Source organism: Sphaeramia orbicularis, unplaced genomic scaffold (genome assembly GCF_902148855.1).
Source record: "Sphaeramia orbicularis unplaced genomic scaffold, fSphaOr1.1, whole genome shotgun sequence".
NCBI classification, from domain to species: domain Eukaryota; kingdom Metazoa; phylum Chordata; class Actinopteri; order Kurtiformes; family Apogonidae; genus Sphaeramia; species Sphaeramia orbicularis.
In genome coordinates, this window is record NW_021941590.1 from 80001 (window position 1) to 104137 (window position 24137).

At 43.8% G+C, this 24137-nt stretch overlaps 1 protein-coding gene across 2 annotated transcripts in view; it reads left to right on the top strand.

The window, feature by feature from the left end:
• LOC115416314 (uncharacterized) overlaps positions 1 to 24137 on the top strand; it is a 60106-nt gene that overhangs the window by 29197 nt on the left and 6772 nt on the right. The window contains exons 5-14 of one of the 2 annotated variants that reach the window (XM_030130060.1): positions 4588 to 4746; positions 4989 to 5239; positions 9220 to 9585; positions 14121 to 14187; positions 18696 to 18819; positions 19849 to 19939; positions 21292 to 21397; positions 21556 to 21629; positions 22338 to 22436; positions 23131 to 23247. In XM_030130060.1, coding sequence (XP_029985920.1) covers positions 4588 to 4746; positions 4989 to 5239; positions 9220 to 9585; positions 14121 to 14187; positions 18696 to 18819; positions 19849 to 19939; positions 21292 to 21397; positions 21556 to 21629; positions 22338 to 22436; positions 23131 to 23247 — 1454 coding nt within the window. The remainder of the gene's footprint in view (positions 1 to 4587; positions 4747 to 4988; positions 5240 to 9219; positions 9586 to 14120; positions 14188 to 18695; positions 18820 to 19848; positions 19940 to 21291; positions 21398 to 21555; positions 21630 to 22337; positions 22437 to 23130; positions 23248 to 24137) is intronic. The other variant, XM_030130062.1, reaches the window with a different exon arrangement.

Below are 24137 nucleotides of genomic sequence, written 5' to 3' on the forward strand. Positions count from 1 at the left end.
ACAAAAGGATGGACATCATCTACCACCTTTACCAGCTGTGTCCTGAATAACAGGCACCAAAGTGTGTGTACTGTGTGTGTGTACTGTGTGTACTGTGAGTGTGTACTGTGTGTACTGTGTGTACTGTGAGTGTGTACTGTTTGTACTGTGTGTACTGTGAGTGTGTACTGTGTGTACTGTGTGTACTGTGTGTACTGTGTGTGTACTGTGTGTACTGTGTGTACTGTGAGTGTGTACTGTGTGTGTACTGTGTGTACTGTGTGTACTGTGAGTGTGTACTGTGTGTACTGTGTGTGTACTGTGTGTGTACTGTGTGTACTGTGTGTACTGTGAGTGTGTACTGTGTGTACTGTGTGCACTGTGTGTACTGTGTGTGTACTGTGTGTACTGTGTGTGTGTACTGTGTGTACTGTGAGTGTGTACTGTGTGTGTACTGTGTGTACTGTGTACTGTGTGTACTGTGTACTGTGTGTACTGTGTGTGTACTGTGTGTGTACTGTGTGTACTGTGTGTACTGTGAGTGTGTACTGTGTGTACTGTGTGTGTACTGTGTGTGTACTGTGTGTACTGTGTGTGTACTGTGTGTGTACTGTGTGTATTGTGTGTGTACTGTGAGTGTGTACTGTGTGTACTGTGAGTGTACTGTGTGTGTACTGTGAGTGTACTGTGTGTACTGTGTGTGTACTGTGTGTACTGTGTCTGTGTACTGTGTGTACTGTGTGTGTACTGTGTGTACTGTGTGTGTACTGTGTGTACTGTGAGTGTGTACCATGTGTGTACTGTGTGTGTACTGTGTGTACTGTGTGTGTACTGTGTGTACTGTGAGTGTGTACTGTGTGTACTGTGAGTGTACTGTGTGTGTACTGTGAGTGTACTGTGAGTGTACTGTGTGTACTGTGTGTGTACTGTGTGTACTGTGTGTACTGTGTCTGTGTACTATGTGTACTGTGTGTGTACTGTGAGTGTACTGTGTGTACTGTGTGTGTACTGTGTGTACTGTGTCTGTGTACTGTGTGTACTGTGTGTGTACTGTGTGTACTGTGAGTGTGTACTGTGTGTACTGTGTGTGTACTGTGTGTACTGTGTGCGTACTGTGTGTGTGTACTGTGAGTGCACTGTGTGTGTACTGTGTGTACTGTGAGTGTGTACTGTGTGTACTGTGTGTGTGTACTGTGTGTACTGTGTGTGTACTGTGTGTACTGTGAGTGTGTACTGTGTGTATTGTGTGTGTACTGTGTGTACTGTGAGTGTGTACTGTGTGTACTGTGTGTGTACTGTGTGTGTACTGTGTGTACTGTGTGTGTACTGTGTGTGTACTGTGTGTACTGTGAGTGTGTACTGTGTGTACTGTGTGTGTACTATGTGTGTACTGTGTGTGTACTGTACATGTGTACTGTGTGTGTGTACTGTGTGTACTGTGTGTATACTGTGTGTGTACTGTACATGTGTACTGTGTGTGTGTACTGTGTGTACTGTGTGTGTACTCTGTGTGTACTGTGTGTACTGTGAGCTTGTACTGTGTGAACTGTGTGTGTACTGTGTGTATTATGAGCTTGTACTGTGTGAACTGTGTGTGTACGGTGTGTGTACTGTGTGTACTGTGAGTTTGTACTGTGTGTACTGTGTGTACTGTGTGTGTGTACTGTGTGTACTGTGTGTGTACTGTGTGTACTGTGAGTGTGTACTGTGTGTACTGTGAGTGTGTACTGTGTGTGTACTGTGTGTGTGTACTATGAGTGTGTACTGTGAGTGTGTACTGTGTGTACTGTGTGTGTACTGTTTGTGTGTACTGTGTGTGTACTGTGTGTGTGTACTGTGAGTTTGTACTGTGTGTACTGTGTGTACTGTGTGTGTGTACTGTGTGTACTGTGTGTGTACTGTGTGTACTGTGAGTGTGTACTGTGTGTACTGTGAGTGTGTACTGTGTGTACTGTGTGTGTACTGTATGTGTGCTGTGTGTGTGTACTGTGTGTGTGTACTGTACATGTGTACTGTGTGTGTGTGTGCTGTGTGTGTGTGCTGTGTGTGTACTGTGTGTGTGTACTGTACATGTGTACTGTGTGTGTGCTGTGTGTGTGTGCTGTGTGTGTACTGTGTGTGTGTACTGTACGTGTGTGTACTGTGTGTGTGTACTGTGTGTGTGTGCTGTGTGTGTGTACTGTGTGTGTGTACTGTGTGTGTGTGTGTACTGTGCGTGTGTACTGTGTGTGTGTACTGTGTGTGTGTACTGTGCGTGTGTACTGTGTGTGTACTGTGTGTGTACTGTACATGTGTACTGTGTGTGTGTACTGTACATGTGTACTGTGTGTGTGTACTGTGTGTGTACTGTGTGTGTGTACTGTACATATGTACTGTGTGTGCGTACTGTGTGTGTGTACTGTGTGTGTGTACTGTACATGTGTACTGTGTGTGTGTGTGCTGTGTGTGTGTGTGTGCTGTGTGTGTACTGTGTGTGTGTACTGTACATGTGTACTGTGTGTGTGTGTGCTGTGTGTGTGTGCTGTGTGTGTGTGCTGTGTATGTACTGTGTGTGTGTACTGTGTGTGTACTGTGTGTGTGTGCTGTGTGTGTGTACTGTGTGTGTGTACTGTGTGTGTGTGTACTGTGCGTGTGTACTGTGTGTGTACTGTGTGTGTACTGTGTGTGTACTGTACATGTGTACTGTGTGTGTGTGCTGTGTGTGTGTACTGTACATGTGTACTGTGTGTGTGTACTGTGTGTGTGTGCTGTGTGTGTGTACTGTACATGTGTACTGTGTGTGTGTACTGTGTGTGTACTGTGTGTGTGTGTACTGTACATATGTACTGTGTGTGCGTACTGTGTGTGTGTACTGTGTGTGTGTACTGTACATGTGTACTGTGTGTGTGTACTGTGTGTGTGTACTGTACATATGTACTGTGTGTGTGTACTGTACATATGTACTGTGTGTGTACTGTGTGTGTGTACTGTACATATGTACTGTGTGTGTGTACTGTACATGTGAACTGTGTGTGTGTACTGTGTGTGTGTACTGTACATATGTACTGTGTGTGTGTACTGTGTGTGTGTACTGTACATATGTACTGTGTGTGTACTGTGTGTGTACTGTACATATGTACTGTGTGTGTGTACTGTACATGTGTACTGTGTGTGTGTGCTGTGTGTGTGTACTGTACATGTGTACTGTGTGTGTGTACTGTGTGTGTGTACTGTACATGTGTACTGTGTGTGTGTACTGTGTGTGTGTACTGTACATATGTACTGTGTATGTGTGTACTGTGTGTGTGTACTGTGTGTGTGTACTGTGTGTGTGTACTGTACATATGTACTGTGTGTGTACTGTGCGTGTGTACTGTGTGTGTGTACTGTACATGTGTACTGTGTGTGTGTACTGTGTGTGTGTACTGTACATATGTACTGTGTGTGTGTACTGTGTGTGTGTACTGTACATATGTACTGTGTGTGTACTGTGTGTGTACTGTACATATGTACTGTGTGTGTGTACTGTACATGTGTACTGTGTGTGTGTGCTGTGTGTGTGTACTGTACATGTGTACTGTGTGTGTGTACTGTGTGTGTGTACTGTACATGTGTACTGTGTGTGTGTACTGTGTGTGTGTACTGTACATATGTACTGTGTGTGTGTGTACTGTACATGTGTACTGTGTGTGTGTACTGTACATATGTACTGTGTGTGTACTGTGCGTGTGTACTGTGTGTGTGTACTGTACATATGTACTGTGTGTGTGTACTGTATATATGTACTGTGTGTGTGTACTGTGTGTGTGTACTGTACATATGTACTGTGTGTGTACTGTGTGTGTACTGTACATATGTACTGTGTGTGTGTACTGTACATGTGTACTGTGTGTGCGTACTGTGTTTGTGTACTGTGTGTACTGTGTGTGTGTACTGTACATGTGTACTGTGTGTGCGTACTGTGTTTGTGTACTGTGTGTACTGTGTGTGTGTACTGTACATGTGTACTGTGTGTGCGTACTGTGTTTGTGTACTGTGTGTACTGTGTGTGTGTACTGTACATGTGTACTGTGTGTGTGTACTGTACATATGTACTGTGTGTGTACTGTGTGTGTGTACTGTACATATGTACTGTGTGTGTGTACTGTACATATGTACTGTGTGTGTACTGTGTGTGTACTGTACATATGTACTGTGTGTGTGTACTGTACATGTGTACTGTGTGTGCGTACTGTGTTTGTGTACTGTGTGCACTGTGTGTGTGTACTGTACATGTGTACTGTGTGTGCGTACTGTGTTTGTGTACTGTGTGTACTGTGTGTGTGTACTGTACATGTGTACTGTGTGTGCGTACTGTGTGTGTGTACTGTGTGTGTGTACTGTACATGTGTACTGTGTGTGTGTACTGTACATATGTACTGTGTGTGTGTACTGTGTGTGTACTGTGTATGCGTACTGTGTGTGTGTACTGTGTGTGTGTACTGTACATATGTACTGTGTGTGTGTACTGTGTGTGTACTGTGTGTGTGTACTGTGTGTGTACTGTGTGTTTATTGTGTGTGTTTAACCCTTTAATCCTTTACAGATTGCCTTTAACCTTTAACCTTTAACCCTTTAATCCTTTATCAGGACTGAAGGCCCCGCCCACCAACAGCATAGCCAGTAAGATGACAGCAGCAGCTGCCAATCAAACCACAGCAAAGACAGCTGTAGGCGGGGCCAAGCAGACGTCCCAGAAGCCCTTACAACGAAGCAGCTCCGCCCACCTGAGTCGACTGAACACTACAGGTGTGTGTGTGTGTTTATATATGTGTGTGTATGTGTGTGTGTGTATATATGTGTGTGTTTGTGTATGTGTGTATGTATGTGTGTATGTGTGTGTGTATGTATGTATGTATGTATGTATGAGTGTGCAGGTGTGTGTGTATATATATGTGTGTGTATGTGTGTGTTTATGTTTGTGTGTGTGTGTGTGTGTGTGTGTCAACTCTTCCTCTCAGACTCAGTGTACTTCCTTCCTTCTTTTCCAGTGGACACAAACACAAACATAAACATAAACACAAACACAAACATAAACACAAACACAAACACAAACATAAACACAAACACAAACACAAACATAAACACAAACACAAACACAAACATAAACACAAACACAAACATAAACACAAACAAACCCCGGCAGGTTCTGTCCAGAGCTGCACATGGAAGCAGCCTCCAGGGTTCAGGAACCAAACAGAACCACAACCAGGACCAGGACCAGCAGAAGCAGCCAGACCTGGTAGGTCCTGTGTGTGTGTGTGTGTGTGTGTGTGTGTATGTGTGTGTGTGCATATGTGCATATATGTGTGTGTGTGTGTGTTCAGTAGCTTTAAGGAACAGTGAGGTTTGAACGGGACTGATGAAGACTGTGTGTGTGTGTGTGTGTGTGTGGGGGGGGGGGGGGGGGGGGGTGATTTCAGGAAAATTTTCAGATTCAACTTTAGCCCTGATTTTCTGATGCAACAAGATGTTCTCCTTCGTCATTTTTTTTTTTTAAATTTTCATCCAAACCCCCCCCCCACCCCAAAAAATACTTTTTCAACCCTGAAAACGTGTTTTGTTTTTTGTTTCAACTTTAAACCTTCTACACTTTGGATAAAGTACAATGTGTCAGTCTGCTCCTGCTGGAACTGACATGTGTTTGTGTGACACAGGTCATGTGTTCACAGTGAACTATGAAAGGTCACATTAGAGGTCAAAGGTCACATTAGAGGTCAAAGGTCTAATTAGAGGTCAAAGGTCCAATTGGAGGTCAAAGGTCACATTAGAGGTCAAAGGTCACTTTAGAGGTCAAAGGTCACATTAGAGGTCAAAGGTCCAATTAGAGGTCAAAGGTCACTTTAGAGGTCAAAGGTCCAATTGGAGGTCCAAGGTCCAATTAGAGGTCAAAGGTCACCCAAATGGTCCAAATGCATATTTGATGGAACTCAGCTGTTCATGTGGGTTCTTCCAAATGTTTTTTTGATTCTCCCTATGTCTGCATGGGTTCTCTCAGGTACTCTGGCTCCTCCCACCATCCAACCACATGCTCTGATAGGTTAATTGGTTCATCTAAATCCCCCATAGGTGTGATTGTGACAGTGGTTGTTTGTCTCTATATGTTCAGTCTGGGATGAACTGGTCACATGTCCAGGGTAAACCCCACCTTCACCCATAAGTACCTGGATAGGCTCCGCCCCTGTGACCCTAGTGAGGATAAAGCGGGTTCAGAAAATGAATGAATGAATGAAGTGTTAGTGCTTCCTCCTAAATATACGCTAGTGTTTCCTCCACGCTAATGTTCTGTCCATGTTTGAATCTGTACTGTGTCTGTAAAGGGCCAAAGGGGAGGGGGGGGGGCACCAGGAAACCAGAGGAACACAACTGAGGACACATTTGATCACATGTCAGAATGGTATGAATTTTTGAAAAAACTAGTCATTTTGGTGATCTTTAACCTCCACCATGACCTTTGACCTCCACCATGACCTTTGACCTCCACCATGACCTTTAACCTCCACCATGACCTTTGACCTCCACCATGACCTTGACATTAGACTGTTCCTAGTCCACAGTACTCTGTCCACACAGTCTGACAGGATCATGAACTGTCCCATCATGAACAGATTTAGACACTGCACTGGACAAAGGAGTGGAGGAGCTGAAAGAGCAGATTTACAGAGGGAGAAAAGAAATTTTCGGGGGGGGGTTGATGAAAATTAAAAAAAAAAAAAATACACATAAGTGTTTAGAACATCTGCATCACAAAAACAGGGCTAATGTGGTATTTGATATTAAGCCCCCTCCCCAAGACTAGGACCCATATGAACCTACAGGGGTCCTGGACTCTGACCTGGTCCTAGACTCTAACCTACAGTGGTCCTGGACTCTGACCTGGTCCTAGACTCTAACCTACAGTGGTCCTGGACTCTGACCTGGTCCAGGACTCTGACCTGGTCCTGGACTCTGACCTAGTCCTGGACTCTGACCTACAGTGGTCCTGGACTCTGACCAGGTCCAGGACTCTGACCTGGTCCTGGACTCTGACCTGGGATATGGTTAGTCTAGTTCCCTTTCAAAGGCAGGAACAGAGTCCATGGATAAACAAATGAACCTGACCTGGTGTCCACAGTGTTAATGCTGTAACCTGAGAATTCTGTGGAAAACCAGATGGATGCCCACTGGCCCCTCCCATGACCCTTGATTGGATTTAAATCCCACCCCTACTTCGCACAAACCAGTTTTCTCTTGGATTGGTCAGTCTGCTCCTTTTCACTCATGTAAACCTGGGTCTGTAAACCTGGGTCTGTATATGTGGACACATATCCACCAGTCCTCTACCTACACTCAAAAAAAAGATTCTTGGCTCTAATAAACATGAAGTAATATTTTAAAGTAAAATGTAACTGAAATATATGAAATTGAAATGAAGTTTATTTATCCGAAAAAGTCAAACATAATGTGAATGTGCTTTGTATAAAGTGAATCTAAACAAACAAAGTAAGCTTTATTTACTAGATCACGTAAAAAGGCTGAGCGTCACAGTCAAACACAGTTTATGTAAAAGTTTGCATTAACTAAAGCAAATCTGACTGAAAGTATTTAATTTATTCATATTGACTCAATATGATAGAAAAAACATTGTATTAAATGCAACTCTTTACATTAAACTTATGTAATAAAATTACATGGAAAATTTACATGTAATTAAAATACATAAAGTCAACATTTTTGGCTTAATTATTTTTTGAGTGTACAGACAACCACAAAACAACAGTCCAAAAATGATCAAATGAAGAACTGGGGGGAATTTTTTTGATACACCCTGTATAATACATACATATAAACAACTGATATAGTAAATATTCATATATAATACATACATATAAACAACTGATATAGTAAATATTCATATATAATACATACATATAAACAACTGATATAGTATTCACTACTGGTCCAATGTTTTAGACCAGCCCACTTTTTCCAGTTTTGTCTGTAAATTCCATCAGTTCCAGTCCAATGAACAGCTGTAAATGGTACAAAGGCAAGAGTGAACTGACAGAGATTAAAAAAAAAAAGAAAAGAAAAAAGGAAAAAAAAGGTAAGGTTAAACAAAACTGAAAAATAATGTACATTTCAGAATTCTACAAAAAGGAGAACAAGAAATGGGTTAACAACTGAAAGCAGTTCTGCACCAATGGAGGTTGATCAAGCCTGGGAAGTTGGTGGTTCAATTCCTGCAGGTGTCCCAACGTTGTCCTGTCAGTCTCCTCTCCTCCTCCTCTATGACCTCCTCTCTTCCTCCTCCTCTCTCTTCTCTCTTCTTTCAGCTGTTGTCCTGTCAGTCTCCTCTCCTCCTCCTCTATGACCTCCTCTCTTCCTCCTCCTCTCTCTTCTCTCTTCTTTCAGCTGTTGTCCTGTCAGTCTCCTCTCACTCCAGCTGTTTTCTGTCCTAAACTCTTCTTCTTCTTCTGTTGTGTCTGTGCTTCTTCCAGACCTCTTCTGTCTGCATTTCCAGTCCAGTTTCAGTGCCTTTGGATGCTGAAGGAAACTGGACTTCCTGACACCTGGACTTTCTTGGACATTTCTCTGGAGGACACACCTCCATTTTTCCCTCTTCTGATGCTCTGTCTCTCTTCTCTGGTTCATTCCTTTTCCTCTTTTCCATTTTTACAGTAACACACTCCTTTGTTCAGTCCAGTCCTGTTCCAGTACTGCTCCATGGTACCACAGTGTGTTCCACACTCCTGTTCTGCAGACACAGGGGGTGGAAGGAATTCACAAACATTGGGACACCTGCAGGAATTGAACCACCAACTTTCCAGACTTGATCAACCTCCATTGCTGCAGAACTGCTTTCAGTTTTAAAACATTTCTTGTTCTCCTTTTTTGTATAATTCTGAGATGGACATTATTTTTCAGTTTGCTTTAACCTTACCTTTTTTTTCTTTCTTTTTTTTTTTTCCTCTGTCAGTTCACTCTTACCTTTGTACCATTCACAGCTGTTCATTGGACTGGAACTGATGGAATTTACAGACAAAACTGGAAAAAGTGGGCTATTCGAAAACTTTGGACCAGTAGTGTGTATTCATATATAATACATGTTATATTTATATGTATTTGTTGATGTTGTGGTTTATTTGTTCTTAATATTGTTTTAATTTTATAATTATTGACTGATGTTGGAGTTTCCAGTTGTGCATGTGTTTATTTTTGGTCCTTTTCCTCGGTCTCTAGGTAACAGATGTGGTCAAAGTGAACGGGTCGGTGATGCTGGTATCCAGAGGATCTGATCCCACAGACTTAGCCTCAGCCGGAGCTTCAACACCTGGATTCAGAATAAAGAGTGGGACCCAGTCCAACCCAAAACCAGGTTCCCGTCTACACAGTGGGTCCAGATCCAGTGGGTCCAGATCCAGTGGGTCCAGATCCAGTGGGTCCAGATTCAGCGCAACAGCAGCATGTTCTGCAGACAACAGCGTTTCAGCCAAAGAGCAGGCAGAGAAGAAGAACCAGGCCCTGAACCAGCTGAGGAAGTTCCTGGTCCAGGGGAACAAGAGAGTGGAGGCTCTGGCCACCGTCATCCAGCATCTGTTCTCTGAGGTAAGGCTCTGATCCAAGGGTTCAGGTATGGTAGGGTCAGGGATAGAGTTAGGGTTCAGGCATGGTAGGGTTAGGGTTAGGGTTAGTTTGATGACTCCACACTGACCCTGGTCCATTGCAGTCACTTTTCCATTGACCCTCAAATTTTGCGAATTTAAGTCACGCATAAAAAATTGCAGAAAAATGTCAATTTCACCCAAACTCTGTTTTTTCTCTGAATAGTTGTTGTTGTTGTTGTTGTTGTTGTTGGAGGAGGTGTTTTTTCATTGTTAAATTATGACCCAAAACTGGACTGGAAAGACCTTTGAGTCCAACTAGAGTCACATGACCCAAACAAACAGATTTGGAGTCAAATATGACATCATTCTGTGTTCAATTATCCTTCCATCAGGAACTGGTGTTAGCTAGTGTCTGTGACTGGATCCACAACTGCTGTTAGCTCATTAGCTAATGTTAGCGGATTTGACAACATTTGGTTTAGCTTATAAAATAAAAACATGCATTTATTTTATAATCAAATGTTTTATTTTATTCATCCATTCTTTCTTTTATAAAGATAAGAAGTAGTCTATTTTCCACCGAATAGAGCCCCAAAGTTTTCTGTTAGAAGTGTGTAGTATTGGTAACCAGCTGATCGAAACTGCTGCTAAGTTGCACGTATTGAACAAAAAGACAAAAAACAAAAACCAAACAAGCAACATAATATGCATGAAGGGGTGACATGGAAGTGCAGTGGTTCGCCCTGACGCATCCCAGTAACGAGGTCCTGGGTTCCATTCCAACACCAGTCTGTGGGGGCGGGGCCTTTCTGTGTGGAGTTGACATGTTCTGCCCGTGTCTGTGTGGGTTCTCTCTGGGTACTCTGGCTCCTCCCACCATCCAAACACATACACTGATAGGTTAATGAGTTCTGTCCAGGTACTCTGGCTCCTCCCACCATCCAAACACATGCACTGATAGGTTCATGGGTTCTGTCCAGGTTCTCTGGCTCCTCCCACCATCCAAACACATGCACTGATAGGTTCATGGGTTCTGTCCAGATTCTCTGGCTCCTCCCACCATCCAAACACATGCACTGATAGGTTCATGGGTTCTGTCCAGGTTCTCTGGCTCCTCCCACCATCCAAACACATACACTGATAGGTTAATTGGTTCATCTAAATTGCCCATAGATGTGAATGCGACAGTGATTGGTTGTTTGTCTCTGTATGTTCAGCACTTTGATGAACTGGTCCAGGGTGAACCCGCCTTCGCTCATTGGTAGCTGGCATAGGCTCTGCCCCCATGACCTTTATTTATTTATTTATTTATTTATTTAAAGGGACAGTGCATATTTATGTACATGCAAATGTAAATCTGCCTTTCCACATGCTGGTCAGAAGAAAGAACATTATAATGACAAAAACTACAAATAACAAATACAAAAAAATAGACAAATTAAACACACGATAGAAGAACTGGACAATGGGCCCTAACCCTAACCCTAACCACAAACAACAGTGACACAGAGCACAGACAGACCCAGAGGAGCAGAACAGTAGTGCCCACAGATCTGGGCTCTTTGGAGCTCCTTTGGTCGATGGTCTTTAAAGGGTTCCATGTGGTCCCACAGATCTGGGCTCTTTGGAGCCCCTTTGGTCGATGGTTTTTAAAGGGTTCCATGTGGTCCCACAGATCTGGGCTCTTTGGAGCCCGTTTCTTTGATGGTCTTTAGAAGGGTTCCATGTGGTCCAGTCTTTAGTGGAGCTGGACTCTCATTCCAGACCTCAGTCCTTTTGACTGTGGGTCTAAATATTTCTGGTTCTGCACAGACCCGTCTGCAGAAGGCTGTGGTTCTTCTAATGCTGCGTTTCCACTACGTGGAACTGGCTCAACTCCACTCTGGTACCAGGTCCTATTCCAGACCATTTCCATTCCAGGATACTACCCACTTTCCAGTACCTGGTCGTCATAGCGATGTGGTGCGTTCCTTCTGTGTGCTCTGCTCACAGTTGCTGATAAACTCACTGGTTGCCTGTTGTCTGGTCAAACTCCTGCTGAATGTTTGCGTCTGAACCTCCTGGACAAACCATGGTGTAGTTTTACAGACTGTCATCATGTGGATTCACCTACTGACAGATTTACTGGAAAAGGGCGGGGCACACACACCACTCTGACCAATCAGAGGTCTGCAGTGTTTACACAGTGTCACCTTTAGTACCTGGTCCCCAGTCCTGGAACCTCAGCAGAGGTGAGACCAAAAAACTAGGACCAGGTACCAGATTCCAAAAAAACTAGTACCAGGTACCAGATTCCAGGTCCTTTTTTGTAATGGAAATGCAAAATGGCCGAGTTGAGTTGAGCCGATACCACGTAAACAGGGCATAACACTGCTGCTGGATTTGAACAGAATAAACCCCCCCCACCCCCACCCCCAGAGGCGCTACAACAAGTCCATGCAACATGGAACAGACTGAGCAGGTGAACATGTCTGCAAATGTTCCAAACTTAGCACGACGTGTTTTTGGAGGACAGGCCAATGGGTACGGTTACATGATGTTTTTTAAATCCGATTTATTTTTCCAGAAGAAATTAATCCATTACTAAAGTATTTTCTCTTCTGCTTACATGGAAATGTTAAACCCAAATAAAGGTTTACATGAGAAACGTTTATTGGGTTCTGGCAGCCCTTCTGTTAGCTTAGCTTAGCCCTTCTGTTAGCTTAGGTTAGCATAGTCACTGCATTTCCATGGTCACACATATCCAGTTTTTTAAAGGTGATTTGTTATCTTTTGTAAGTGATTTTGTGTAATCCGATTCTCCCTAATTATTTCTTTACATCCGCGACTTACTGCACTCATACAATCTTGGGCTTGAGGCCCCACCCCTCTATGATCCTGTGCACCTGGATGGGGGGGGGGGGGGCGGGGGGGTGCAGAAATATCTGGCATTCCACTGTCAGACAGCGTCTAAGCAGGAGGAAACACACAGTGGGAGGGGGGAGGAGCCTGAGTGGTGAAAAGGTGTGTGTGGGTGGGGTGGGGGGGTGTACTGCACCAGAAGTAGAAGGAGGGAATCACACAGAGCAGACGGAGCTGAAGAAATAGGAGTGGGTTTGTTGAGTTTGTTGTTGTGTGTGTTTTTGTGTGTGTGTGTGTGTGTTGTGTGTGTGTGTGTGTGTGTGTGTGTGCATTTGTGTTTGTGTGTGTGTGTGTGTGTGTGTGTGTCATCCTCCTTTATGCGATGGGCTCCTCTGTCAGCAAAGCCCACCTGAAGCCCCCTCCCCATCTGCGCAAGAAGAAACACAAGGTTGGTCTGTAGTCTTTGGTTCTTCTGCAGTCAGAGGGTTAGGGTTAGGAATAGGGTTAGGGTTAGGGTAACCCTGTTCAACTGTGGGAAGCACAGAGGATAAAAAAACAAAAAACAACAAAACAAAACTGACTGAACAGGAACTGAGGGGGACATATTTGACAGCTATCATCTGAAGAGCAAGAACAGAAGAACTACGTAGATTTACAGCAGTTATTGACCTGGAATAGTAGGATTAAACACGTTGGACCAGTAGAAGGTTTAGGTTAAAGGTTTGGGTCTGTAAGGGTTAAAGGTGGACGTTTGGGTCTGTAAGGGTTAAAGGAGGACGTTTGGGTCTGTAAGGGTTAAAGGAGGACGTTTGGGTCTGTAAGGGTTAAAGGTGAACGTTTGGGTCTGTGAGGGTTAAAGGAGGACGTTTGGGTCTGTGAGGGTTAAAGGAGGACGTTTGGGTCTGTAAGGGTTAAAGGAGGACGTTTGGGTCTGTAAGGGTTAAAGGTGAACGTTTGGGTCTGTGAGGGTTAAAGGAGGACGTTTGGGTCTGTGAGGGTTAAAGGAGGACGTTTGGGTCATTAAAGGTGCTGGAGACTTTCATGATGAATGTTTCCTCAGATCTGTCCATCCTCAGTCATATCCTCAGTTTCATGAATCTGTTCGTCTGTCTGTCATTACTCAGCTGAATCTCTTTTATTATGGTGAACAGTTTCTTAGTTCCATCCACCATAAAACCATTTGTTTACATTCTGAGCCAGGAGGGAACTTGGGCATCTGAGGAATTTTTTTGTGTCGTGACATGCATTGCGGGAAACGGAGGTTTGCACTGCCACCGGCAGCAGCTCGGCTCGGCTTGGCTCGCGCAGCCACACGTCGCAACAAAAAATTCCTCAGATGCCTGAGTTCCCTCCCGGCATGTATGAGTCTGAAGGCAGTCTGTTCCACATGTATGAGTCTGAAGGCAGTCTGTTCCACATGTATGAGTCTAAAGGCAGTCTGTTCCACATGTATGAGTCTGAAGGCAGTCTGTTCCACATGTATGAGTCTGAAGGCAGTCTGTTCTACATGTATGAGTCTGAAGGCAGTCTGTTCCACATGTATGAGTCTGAAGGCAGTCTGTTCCACATGTATGAGTCTGAAGGCAGTCTGTTCCACATGTATGAGTCTGAAGGCAGTCTGTTCCACATGTATGAGTCTGAAGGCAGTCTGTTCCACATGTATGAGTCTGAAGGCAGTCTGTTCTTTGTGTGCAGCAGGAGGAGGCCTTGAAGCAGAAGCAGGAGCTATCGGTGGAACTGGCCAACCTTCGACAGGAACTGGGTAAGACAAGGATGCAGAAGCAGGAATCTGAACCTTGCTGGGTTTGGGGAAACACTGGGGTGGAACCAGGTCCAAGGGTGGACCAGTGTGGACACATGGTCAGACCTGTGGGCGTGTCTGTCCTCCAGCCGGGCACCTGCTTTGGACTGTTCACTCTGTTCAGTGTAAACTCATCTGTTCACTCTGTTCAGTGTAAACTCATCTGTTCACTCTGTTCAGTGTAAACTCATCTGTTCAGTCTGTTCAGTGTAAACTCTTCCTCTCTTCCTCCTCCTCTCTCTTCTGTCAGCTGTTGTCCTGTCAGTCTCCTCTCCTCCTCCTCTATGACCTCCTCTCTTCCTCCTCCTCTCTCTTCTCTCTTCTTTCAGCTGTTGTCCTGTCAGTCTCCTCTCCTCCTCCTCTATGACCTCCTCTCTTCCTCCTCCTCTCTCTTCTCTCTTCTTTCAGCTGTTGTCCTGTCAGTCTCCTCTCCTCCTCCTCTATGACCTCCTCTCTTCCTCCTCCTCTCTCTTCTCTCTTCTTTCAGCTGTTGTCCTGTCAGTCTCCTCTCCTCCTCCTCTATGACCTCCCCTCTTCCTCCTCCTCTCTCTTCTCTCTTCTTTCAGCTGTTGTCCTGTCAGTCTCCTCTCCTCCTCCTCTATGACCTCCTCTCTTCCTCCTCCTCTCTCTTCTCTCTTCTTTCAGCTGTTGTCCTGTCAGTCTCCTCTCCTCCTCCTCTATGACCTCCCCTCTTCCTCCTCCTCTCTCTTCTCTCTTCTTTCAGCTGTTGTCCTGTCAGTCTCCTCTCCTCCTCCTCTATGACCTCCCCTCTTCCTCCTCCTCTCTCTTCTCTCTTCTTTCAGCTGTTGTCCTGTCAGTCTCCTCTCCTCCTCCTCTATGACCTCCCCTCTTCCTCCTCCTCTCTCTTCTCTCTTCTTTCAGCTGTTGTCCTGTCAGTCTCCTCTCACTCCAGCTGTTTTCTGTCCTAAACTCTTCTTCTTCTTCTGTTGTGTCTGTGCTTCTTCCAGACCTCTTCTGTCTACATTTCCAGTCCAGTTTCAGTGCCTTTGGATGCTGAAGGAAACTGGACTTCCTGACACCTGGACTTTCTTGGACATTTCTCTGGAGGACACACCTCCATTTTTCCCTCTTCTGATGCTCTGTCTCTCTTCTCTGGTTCATTCCTTTTCCTCTTTTCCATTTTTACAGTACCACACTCCTTTCTTCAGTCCAGTCCTGTTCCAGTCCTGCTCCATGGGTCTGGTACCACAGTGTGTTCCACACTCCTGTTCTGCAGACACAGGGGGTGGAAGGAATTCACAAACGTTGGGACACCTGCAGGAATTGAACCACCAACTTTCCAGACTTGATCAACCTCCGCTGCTGCAGAACTGCTTTCAGTTTTTAACCCATTTCTTGTTCTCCTTTTTGTATAATTCTGAAATGTACATTATTTTTCAGTTTGCTTTAACCTTACCTTTTTTTTTTTTTTTTTTTAACCTCTGTCAGTTCACTCTGACCTTTGGACCATTTACAGCTGTTCATTGGACTGGAACTGATGGAATTTACAGACAAAACTGGAACAAACTGGGCTGGTCTAAAACTGTGGACCGGTAGTGCGTGTGTGTGTGTGTGTGTGTGTGTGTAATTGTTTGTATTTGTGTGTTTTTGTTTGTACTCATATGTGTTATGTGAGTTGACTGGCAGGTGTCTGGATCACATGTGTGTTCTCAGTGTAATTACAGTGGAATGTGTGTGTGTGTGTGTGTGTGTGTGTGTGTGTGTGTGTGTGTGTGAAGGAATGCTGTAGAACACACAGAACATCTGCAGACCTGTACAAACAAAACCTGTTCAAGACACGTGCCTTTGTCCATTATCTGTTCAGAACACACATGTGTACAGCTACTGTGTGTGTGTGTGTGTGTGTGCGCGCGCGCACGTGTGCTGGTAGGACACGCCCACAGGTGTTCACAGGTGTTGGGGTGGGAGGGGTTTGATGGTTGGAAAACTACAAACAGAAGGATGTTTGTTTGAACTGTTCAGGTGTTTCAACTGTTCAGGTGTTTCATAAATCATGTGGCAGGAATTGAATTCAGTGTTTTACTTCAATGCATGACCCCAGCCTTTCACAGGTCATGAGGTGTCACTTATCTTAAAGGGGTTTAAAGAGTTAAAGGGGTTTAAAGGGGTTTAAATGGTTAAAGGGGTTTAAAGGGGTTTTTAAGGGTGTCTTAATCCAGTGGATGAACGACTCTCCAAACCCAAATTTATGGAGGGTGTTGAATTTAAAGAACCAGTTTACCTTATCAAAGGCTTTTTCTGCATCAGCGGATACACTGATAGTTTGTGTTGGTTTGTTGTGTAGTACTGATAGTTTTTGTTGGTTTGTTGTGTAGTACTGATAGTTTTTGTTGGTTTGTTGTGTAGTACTGATAGTTTTTGTTGGTTTGTTGTGTAGTACTGATAGTTTGTTGGTTTGTTGTGTAGTACTGATAGTTTTTGTTGGTTTGTTGTGTAGTACTGATAGTTTTTGTTGGTTTGTTGTGTAGTACTGATAGTTTTTGTTGGTTGGTTGTGTAGTACTGATAGTTTGTGTTGGTTTGTTGTGTAGTACTGATAGTTTTTGTTGGTTTGTTGTGTAGTACTGATAGTTTTTGTTGGTTTGTTGTGTAGTACTGATAGTTTGTTGGTTTGTTGTGTTGTACTGATAGTTTGTGTCGGTTTGTTGTGTAGTACTGATAGTTTGTTGGTTTGTTGTGCTGTACTGATAGTTTGTGTCGGTTTGTTGTGTAGTACTGATAGTTTGTTTGTTTGTTGTGCTGTACTGATAGTTTGTGTCGGTTTGTTGTGTAGTACTGATAGTTTGTTGGTTTGTTGTGTTGTACTGATAGTTTGTGTCGGTTTGTTGTGTAGTACTGATAGTTTGTTGGTTTGTTGTGTTGTACTGATAGTTTGTTGGTTTGTTGTGTAGTACTGATAGTTTGTTTGTTTGTTGTGCTGTACTGATAGTTTGTGTCGGTTTGTTGTGTAGTACTGATAGTTTGTTGGTTTGTTGTGTTGTACTGATAGTTTGTTGGTTTGTTGTGTTGTACTGATAGTTTGTTGGTTTGTTGTGTAGTACTGATAGTTTGTTTGTTTGTTGTGCTGTACTGATAGTTTGTGTCGGTTTGTTGTGTAGTACTGATAGTTTGTTGGTTTGTTGTGTAGTACTGATAGTTTGTTGGTTTGTTGTGTTGTACTGATAGTTTGTGTCGGTTTGTTGTGTAGTACTGATAGTTTGTTGGTTTGTTGTGTTGTACTGATAGTTTGTTGGTTTGTTGTGTAGTACTGATAGTTTGTTTGTTTGTTGTGCTGTACTGATAGTTTGTGTCGGTTTGTTGTGTAGTACTGATAGTTTGTTGGTTTGTTGTGTTGTACTGATAGTTTGTGTCGGTTTGTTGTGTAGTACTGATAGTTTGTTGGTTTGTTGTGTTGTACTGATAGTTTGTGTCGGTTTGTTGTGTAGTACTGATAGTTTGTTGGTTTGTTGTGTTGTACTGATAGTTTGTGTCTGTTTGTTGTGTAGTACTGATAGTTTGTTGGTTTGTTGTGTAGTACTGATAGTTTGTGTCGGTTTGTTGTGTAGTACTGATAGTTTGTTGGTTTGTTGTGTTGTACTGATAGTTTGTTGGTTTGTTGTGTTGTACTGATAGTTTGTTGGTTTGTTGTGTTGTACTGATAGTTTGTTGGTTTGTTGTGTTGTACTGATCAGGTTGAAAAGTCTGCGGACATTGTATGTTTTTTATGAAGTCTGGTCTTGGTGAATAAGCGAAGGGCTGACTGTTTCTACTCTGGATGCTAATGCTTTGGTTGTAATTTTCAAGTCGGTGTTGATTAGTGAAAGTGGGCGGTAACTAGCCAGTTGGGTGGGGTCTTTCCTGGGCATTAGCAGTGTTGTCATGGCACTGGTGTTCATATGTGTTCGTATGGTGGAAGTGGCTTTGATCTGTGGAAGTACTCTGTGGAATAGTGGTGATAAAATGTCAAAAAACAGTCGGTCAAATTTGGCTGCTAGTCCATCTGGTCCTGGACATTTATTATTAGGAATCCATTCAGAGCAGACGTGAGGGTGTGTCTATAAATGCTACTGGTTCTTTATGTAATTTCAGGAGATCTAAATTGTAGAAGAATTCCTCAGTGTCAGAGTTTGTTGGTTGTTGAGGGGAGGAGTTTAGATCAGTGTAAAAGTCTGTGGATCCATGGATCTACTGTCCATAAATCCAGCCTGTGCAGTGGCGTCAGGTCTTTGACAGTTCAGTTCTGCTGGTCCAGTTGGATTTCCTGTTTGTAATTCTGTCTAAACGTATTTGTTCATATTCTGATCAAATCCACACAATCCATTTAATGAACGACTGAAGTCATTCAACAGTTTGTTTATTTGTGTCCAACTGCAGACTCAGATGAACACAGGTCTGTCTGATCCACACAGGGAACATTTGGACTGGGTTCTAACCCCATAGTCTGGTTCTGTTTTCTGTCGTCTCCTTCAGGGTTGTCGTCTCAAAGCTGTGTGCGTCTGCAGAAGGAGAAGGAGGAGGTGCGTTCCAGCCTGGAGGAGGAACTGAGGAGACTGGAGGAACAGCACCAGGAGGAGGTGGAGCAGCTGGAGGACAGGTGTGGGTTCACACACACACACACACACACACACACACACACACACACACACACACATATATATATATATATATATATATATATATATATATATATATATATATATATATATATATATATATATATTAGGGCATTAGTGACTTCAGATTTTTTCAGATCAACTTATTTGTCAATAAAGTCGAAGTCAAGTCAACTTGTCGTATGATGACGTCATCACATTGACAGCGGAGGAACAACATACACACAGAAGTTCAACAAACGTTCACTGGAACATTAACAATGTTCAGTAAAGAGTAGAATAAAAAACTGACAAGACACAAGTATCAACAGTCCTTCGCAGACATTTAACCAAACAAAACATAGGTTAACACCTGGAATTTTCTTTTAAATTCAAGTGAAAAACATAAAAGTGGAAAAGGTTCAGACAGCAGCAGAAAAGACCCACAGCCTGTCAGAGAAAAGAGCTCATTGTCTGAATGAACTAAATGAACAGAATCATCAGAACCCAGTGTGTGTCCACAGTATTCTTCAGTCTTGGTGGTGCTTCCATGGTTCAGAACATTAGACCACAGTTTAAATAGATCACAGTCACTTTAGTTCCTACAGACTCATCTTCTTCCTTCAGTCTTGGCCTTATGCTAGTGATGCGCGAGTGTTGTTTTTTTTTTTGTTTTTTTTTGTGGAATTCTTTGACCCGCCCCACAAATAAAGTGACATTTTTGGACCTGCACCAACCCGACCCGGGTCTGCTGATCCGCATCACTACTACTCACTGCGCTCAAAGTTTTCATGTAGAAAGATGAGAGTATGGACATGCGCTGAATGACGGCTGGAGCAGTCGAGTGATGGAAGAGAGAGAGAACACACGACTAGTTGACTCCAACAAAAGAATGTTGACTTGTGCCACAGACGTCGACGTGTCGACAAACCGACTTTTCAGTTAATGCCCTAATATACATATATACACACACACACACACACACACACACATCTCATGCTTCTTTCCTTCTTTTTCTTTTTCTGTTCCAGACTGAGGAGTTTTTATCAAACTGAATGGGATAAAGTCCATCAGATGTACCAGGAGGAGGCGGACAAATATCGCATGTTAATGGAGCAGCAGGTCAGACACACACACACACACACACACACACACACACACACACACACACACACACTGGTACACTTTCCAGTCCTTCCCATATAAACCACAGTTGTACAGGCTGAGTACTGAAGAACATGAAGAACATAATAGTACATGATATTTAGAACTGGGACTGACAGACAGGTGGGAAGGGAGACTAACATTAATTTAATAGAATTCAATTAAATTAATAAAGTATCATTCTGTCTGTCTGTCCGTCTGTCTGTCTTTATACACTGAACAAAAATATAAAGGCAAAACTTTTCTTTTTGCTCCATTTTTCCTGAGCTGAACTCAAAGATCTAAAACTTTTTCTGTGTACACACCAGGTTTGTTTCTGTCAAATCTTGTTCCTAAATGTGTCTAAATGTGTGTTGGTGAACACTTGTCCTTTGATAATCCTCCTCCTCACAGCTGTGGCACATCCAGATGCTGATTGGACATCAGGATTATTGCACAGGTGGGCCTTAGGCTAGACACAATAAAAGGAAGGCCACTCTAAAATGGGCACTTTTCTCACACAGCACAATGCCACAGATGTCACCAGTTTGGAGGGAATATGCACTGGTCATGTGACTTCAGGAATGACCCACAGAGCTTCTGCCTGTGAATTGAATGTTCATTTCCAGACCATCAGCCATCTGCAAAGGGGTTTCAGAGAATTCATGAAGAAGACTGTGTGAGGAAAATGGTGGTCACACCAAATACTGACTGGTTTTCTCTGACCCCCCTGGACCAGCCAATACAGGAAAAGTACACATTTTAGAGTGGCCTTCCTTTTATTGAATCCAGCCTATGCAATAATCCTGCTGTCCAATCAGCATCTGGATGTGCCACAGCTGTGAGGAGGAGGGATTATCAAAGGACAAGTGTTCACCAACACACATTTAGACACATTTAGGAACAAGATTTGACAGAAATAAACCTGGTGTGTACACAGAAAAAGTTTTAGATCTTTGAGTTCAGCTCAGGAAAAATGGAGCAAAAACCAAAGTGTTGCATTTATATTTTGTTCAGTCTATCTATCTATCTATCTATCTATCTATCTATCTATCTATCTATCTATCTATCTATCTATCTATCTATCTATCTATCTATCTATCTATCTATCTATCTATCTATCTATCTATCTATCTATCTATCTATCTATCATCACTGTTACTATAAATGGACCAGAATTAGAATAAAGGCTGTTTTTCATCTGTCGTCCCTAAAAACAGGAGACATCAGCATCAACCCTTCAGAGTTCACTCCCACAAATAAAACAACACTGGGTTCTTTACAAATACATTATATGTGTGTATGTGTGTGTGTGTGTGTGTTTCCTGAAGGTGGAGGAGCTGAGGACTCGACAGGAAGCTGAGAGGAAGAATCAAGAAGTGACTCACCTTCAGAGGGTGGAGTCTCTGAAACTGGAGTACGAGATGAGCATCCAAGGTGAGGGGTAGGGTTAGGACAAATACAGCACCCACACCCACAGCAGGACCACACTGACTGCACTGACCACACTGACCGCACTGGTCCATTCATCAGGTCCACACTGGTCCATTTTTGTAGGCTTGAGTGTGTGGTTGACAGTGTGTGTTTTCCTTCAGAGCTGAAGGGGGCCCAGCAGACGGCCCTGCAGAACCTGGAACAGGCCCTGAAGGACACCCACAGCTCCCTCTCAGTAAGAACCTCTATGTGCTCTGTATGCAAATACATGTTCTACAGGTTTGAGTTTCATTCTCATCATCGTCTACGCCCTCCCCACCATCTACACCCTCACCATCATCTATGCCCTCACCATCATCTACGCCCTCACCATCGTCTACGCCCTCACCATCGTCTACGCCCTCACCATCGTCTACACCCTCACCATCGTCTACGGCCTCACCATCGTCTACGGCCTCACCACCGTCTACGCCCTCACCATTGTCTACGCCCTCACCACCGTCTACGCCCTCACCATTGTCTACGCCCTCACCACCGTCTACGCCCTCACCATCATTGCCTTCTAAGTGTTGGCAGTTGCTTTATTTTGTCACTCTGGGGGCGGGCATTGAACAGAACCCCTCTCCCTCTGATTGGTCCATTTGGAAACTTACTGTGTCTAGGTCAGAACCAATCCAAACCGGACCAGGGCAGGTCATCCTGCGTGGGCCGGGTAGAGACCTGCATCCAGCTGATGTGGTGGTCTGCACAGACCTGCATCCAGCTGACATGGTGGTCTGCACAGAACACACAGTGGATTCTATGGACAGGAAGTTTATCACTAACATGAATATATTTAGCAGTAATAATACAAAGGGATCTGAATACACATGTAGAAACAGAAGAAGAGTGTTTGTCCCGTGAATGCTTCTGTTCAGGTCAGTGTTTGTGTCTTCTGCTACAGGAGCAGATCAGTGAACTGTCAGCAGAGAAGGAGGTTCTGACGCACAGACTGAACACTGAAGAGGAGAAGAGGAGCAGTCTGCAGAGAGACCAGAGTCTGGTAAGAGGAAACCAACATGGAAGAGACAGAGGACTGGACAGACAACTAGGCCTGGTCCTGTTAAAGGTGTCTGTAAGGGTTAAAGGTGGACGTTTGGGTCTGTAAGGGTTAAAGGTGGACCTTTGGGTCTGTAAGGGTTAAAGGTGGACCTTTGGGTCTGTAATGGCTAAAGGTGGACGTTTGGGTCTGTAAGGGTTAAAGGTGGACGTTTGGGTCTGTAAGGGTTAAAGGTGGACGTTTGGGTCTGTAAGGGTTAAAGGTGGACGTTTGGGTCTGTAAGGGTTAAAGGTGGACCTTTGGGTCTGTAATGGTTAAAGGTGGACCTTTGGGTCTGTAAGGGTTAAAGGTGGACCTTTAGGTCTTTAAGGGTTAAAGGTGGACGTTTGGGTCTGTAAGGGTTAAAGGTGGATGTTTGGGTCTTTAAGGGTTAAAGGTGGACCTTTAGGTCTTTAAGGGTTAAAGGTGGACGTTTGGGTCTGTAAGGGTTAAAGGTGGATGTTTGGGTCTTTAAGGGTTAAAGGTGGATGTTTGGGTCTTAGGTTCATGTCCCAGACTCAGTGGACTGTTGTGTAAATCGGTCCTTCTGTCTGTATTGGTTGCCATAGCGACCAGTGTGGTAAATGTGTTGTAATTGGTTCTCATGTCTTTCTTTGTCTTTCTTTGGGCTTTTGTTTGTTTGTTTGTTTGTTTGCAGAAGGACTCTCACTCGTTGTATTTGGAGCAGGAGCTGGACAGTCTGAAGGTGGTGCTGGAGATGAAGAACAAGCAGCTGCATGAGAAGGACAAGAAACTGATAGACATGGACAAACTGGTGAGGACACATGTCCACACGTCCACACATCACAGTTCACATGTTCTCTGAACAGATGGAATTCTGATTTGGTCCACTTCCATGTCCTCATCCTCAGATCAGAACTGTCTAACTGTGTCCATCAGACTGTGGACACATTGAACTGGTCCACTGTGTGTCCATCAGACTGTGGACACATTGAACTGGTCCACTGTGTGTCCATCAGACTGTGGACATATTGAACTGGTCCACTGTGTGTCCATCAGACTGTGGACATATTGAACTGGTCCACTGTGTGTCCATCAGACTGTGGACACATTGAACTGGTCCACTGTGTGTCCATCAGACTGTGGACACACTGAACTGGTCCACTGTGTGTCCATCAGACTGTGGACACATGAGACTGTATCTATCAAAGGTTTGCGTGTATTAAAATGTGTGCAAACTCAAAAAAATGTCCAAACTGATTTCCTAACAGTGCGCTATACGGGTTCCGTCTTTCAAAGGTGCAAAATAGCGCATCTGCATCTGGTTAGTACATTTGCCACAATGAATCTGTAATATGTGGCGTTTACACGCAGTTATGCGTGTGGTGGGAGGAGGAAATGTAAATATATGAATTTAGCACACGCAGAGTGATTTATCAAACCCAAAAGCAGTTTAGCTGATTGAAACTGCGACTATATTGAGCACGTTTCAACGGGAGGTGCAAACGGTTTGGATGTGTAATTGCGCACACGTGGCTGTTGTCGTTGTTTCAAGAAGGAGACGTCGATATGATGAAAGAAGACGCAGAGAACAATTTTTCACCCTCGTGTGAACAGTTTTGGAATGAATGAGGAAACGCTCATTAACAGATGTCGCCTCTCCAGCTTTACCGTTGTGGAGCTGTTGGACCAAATCAGAGCAGA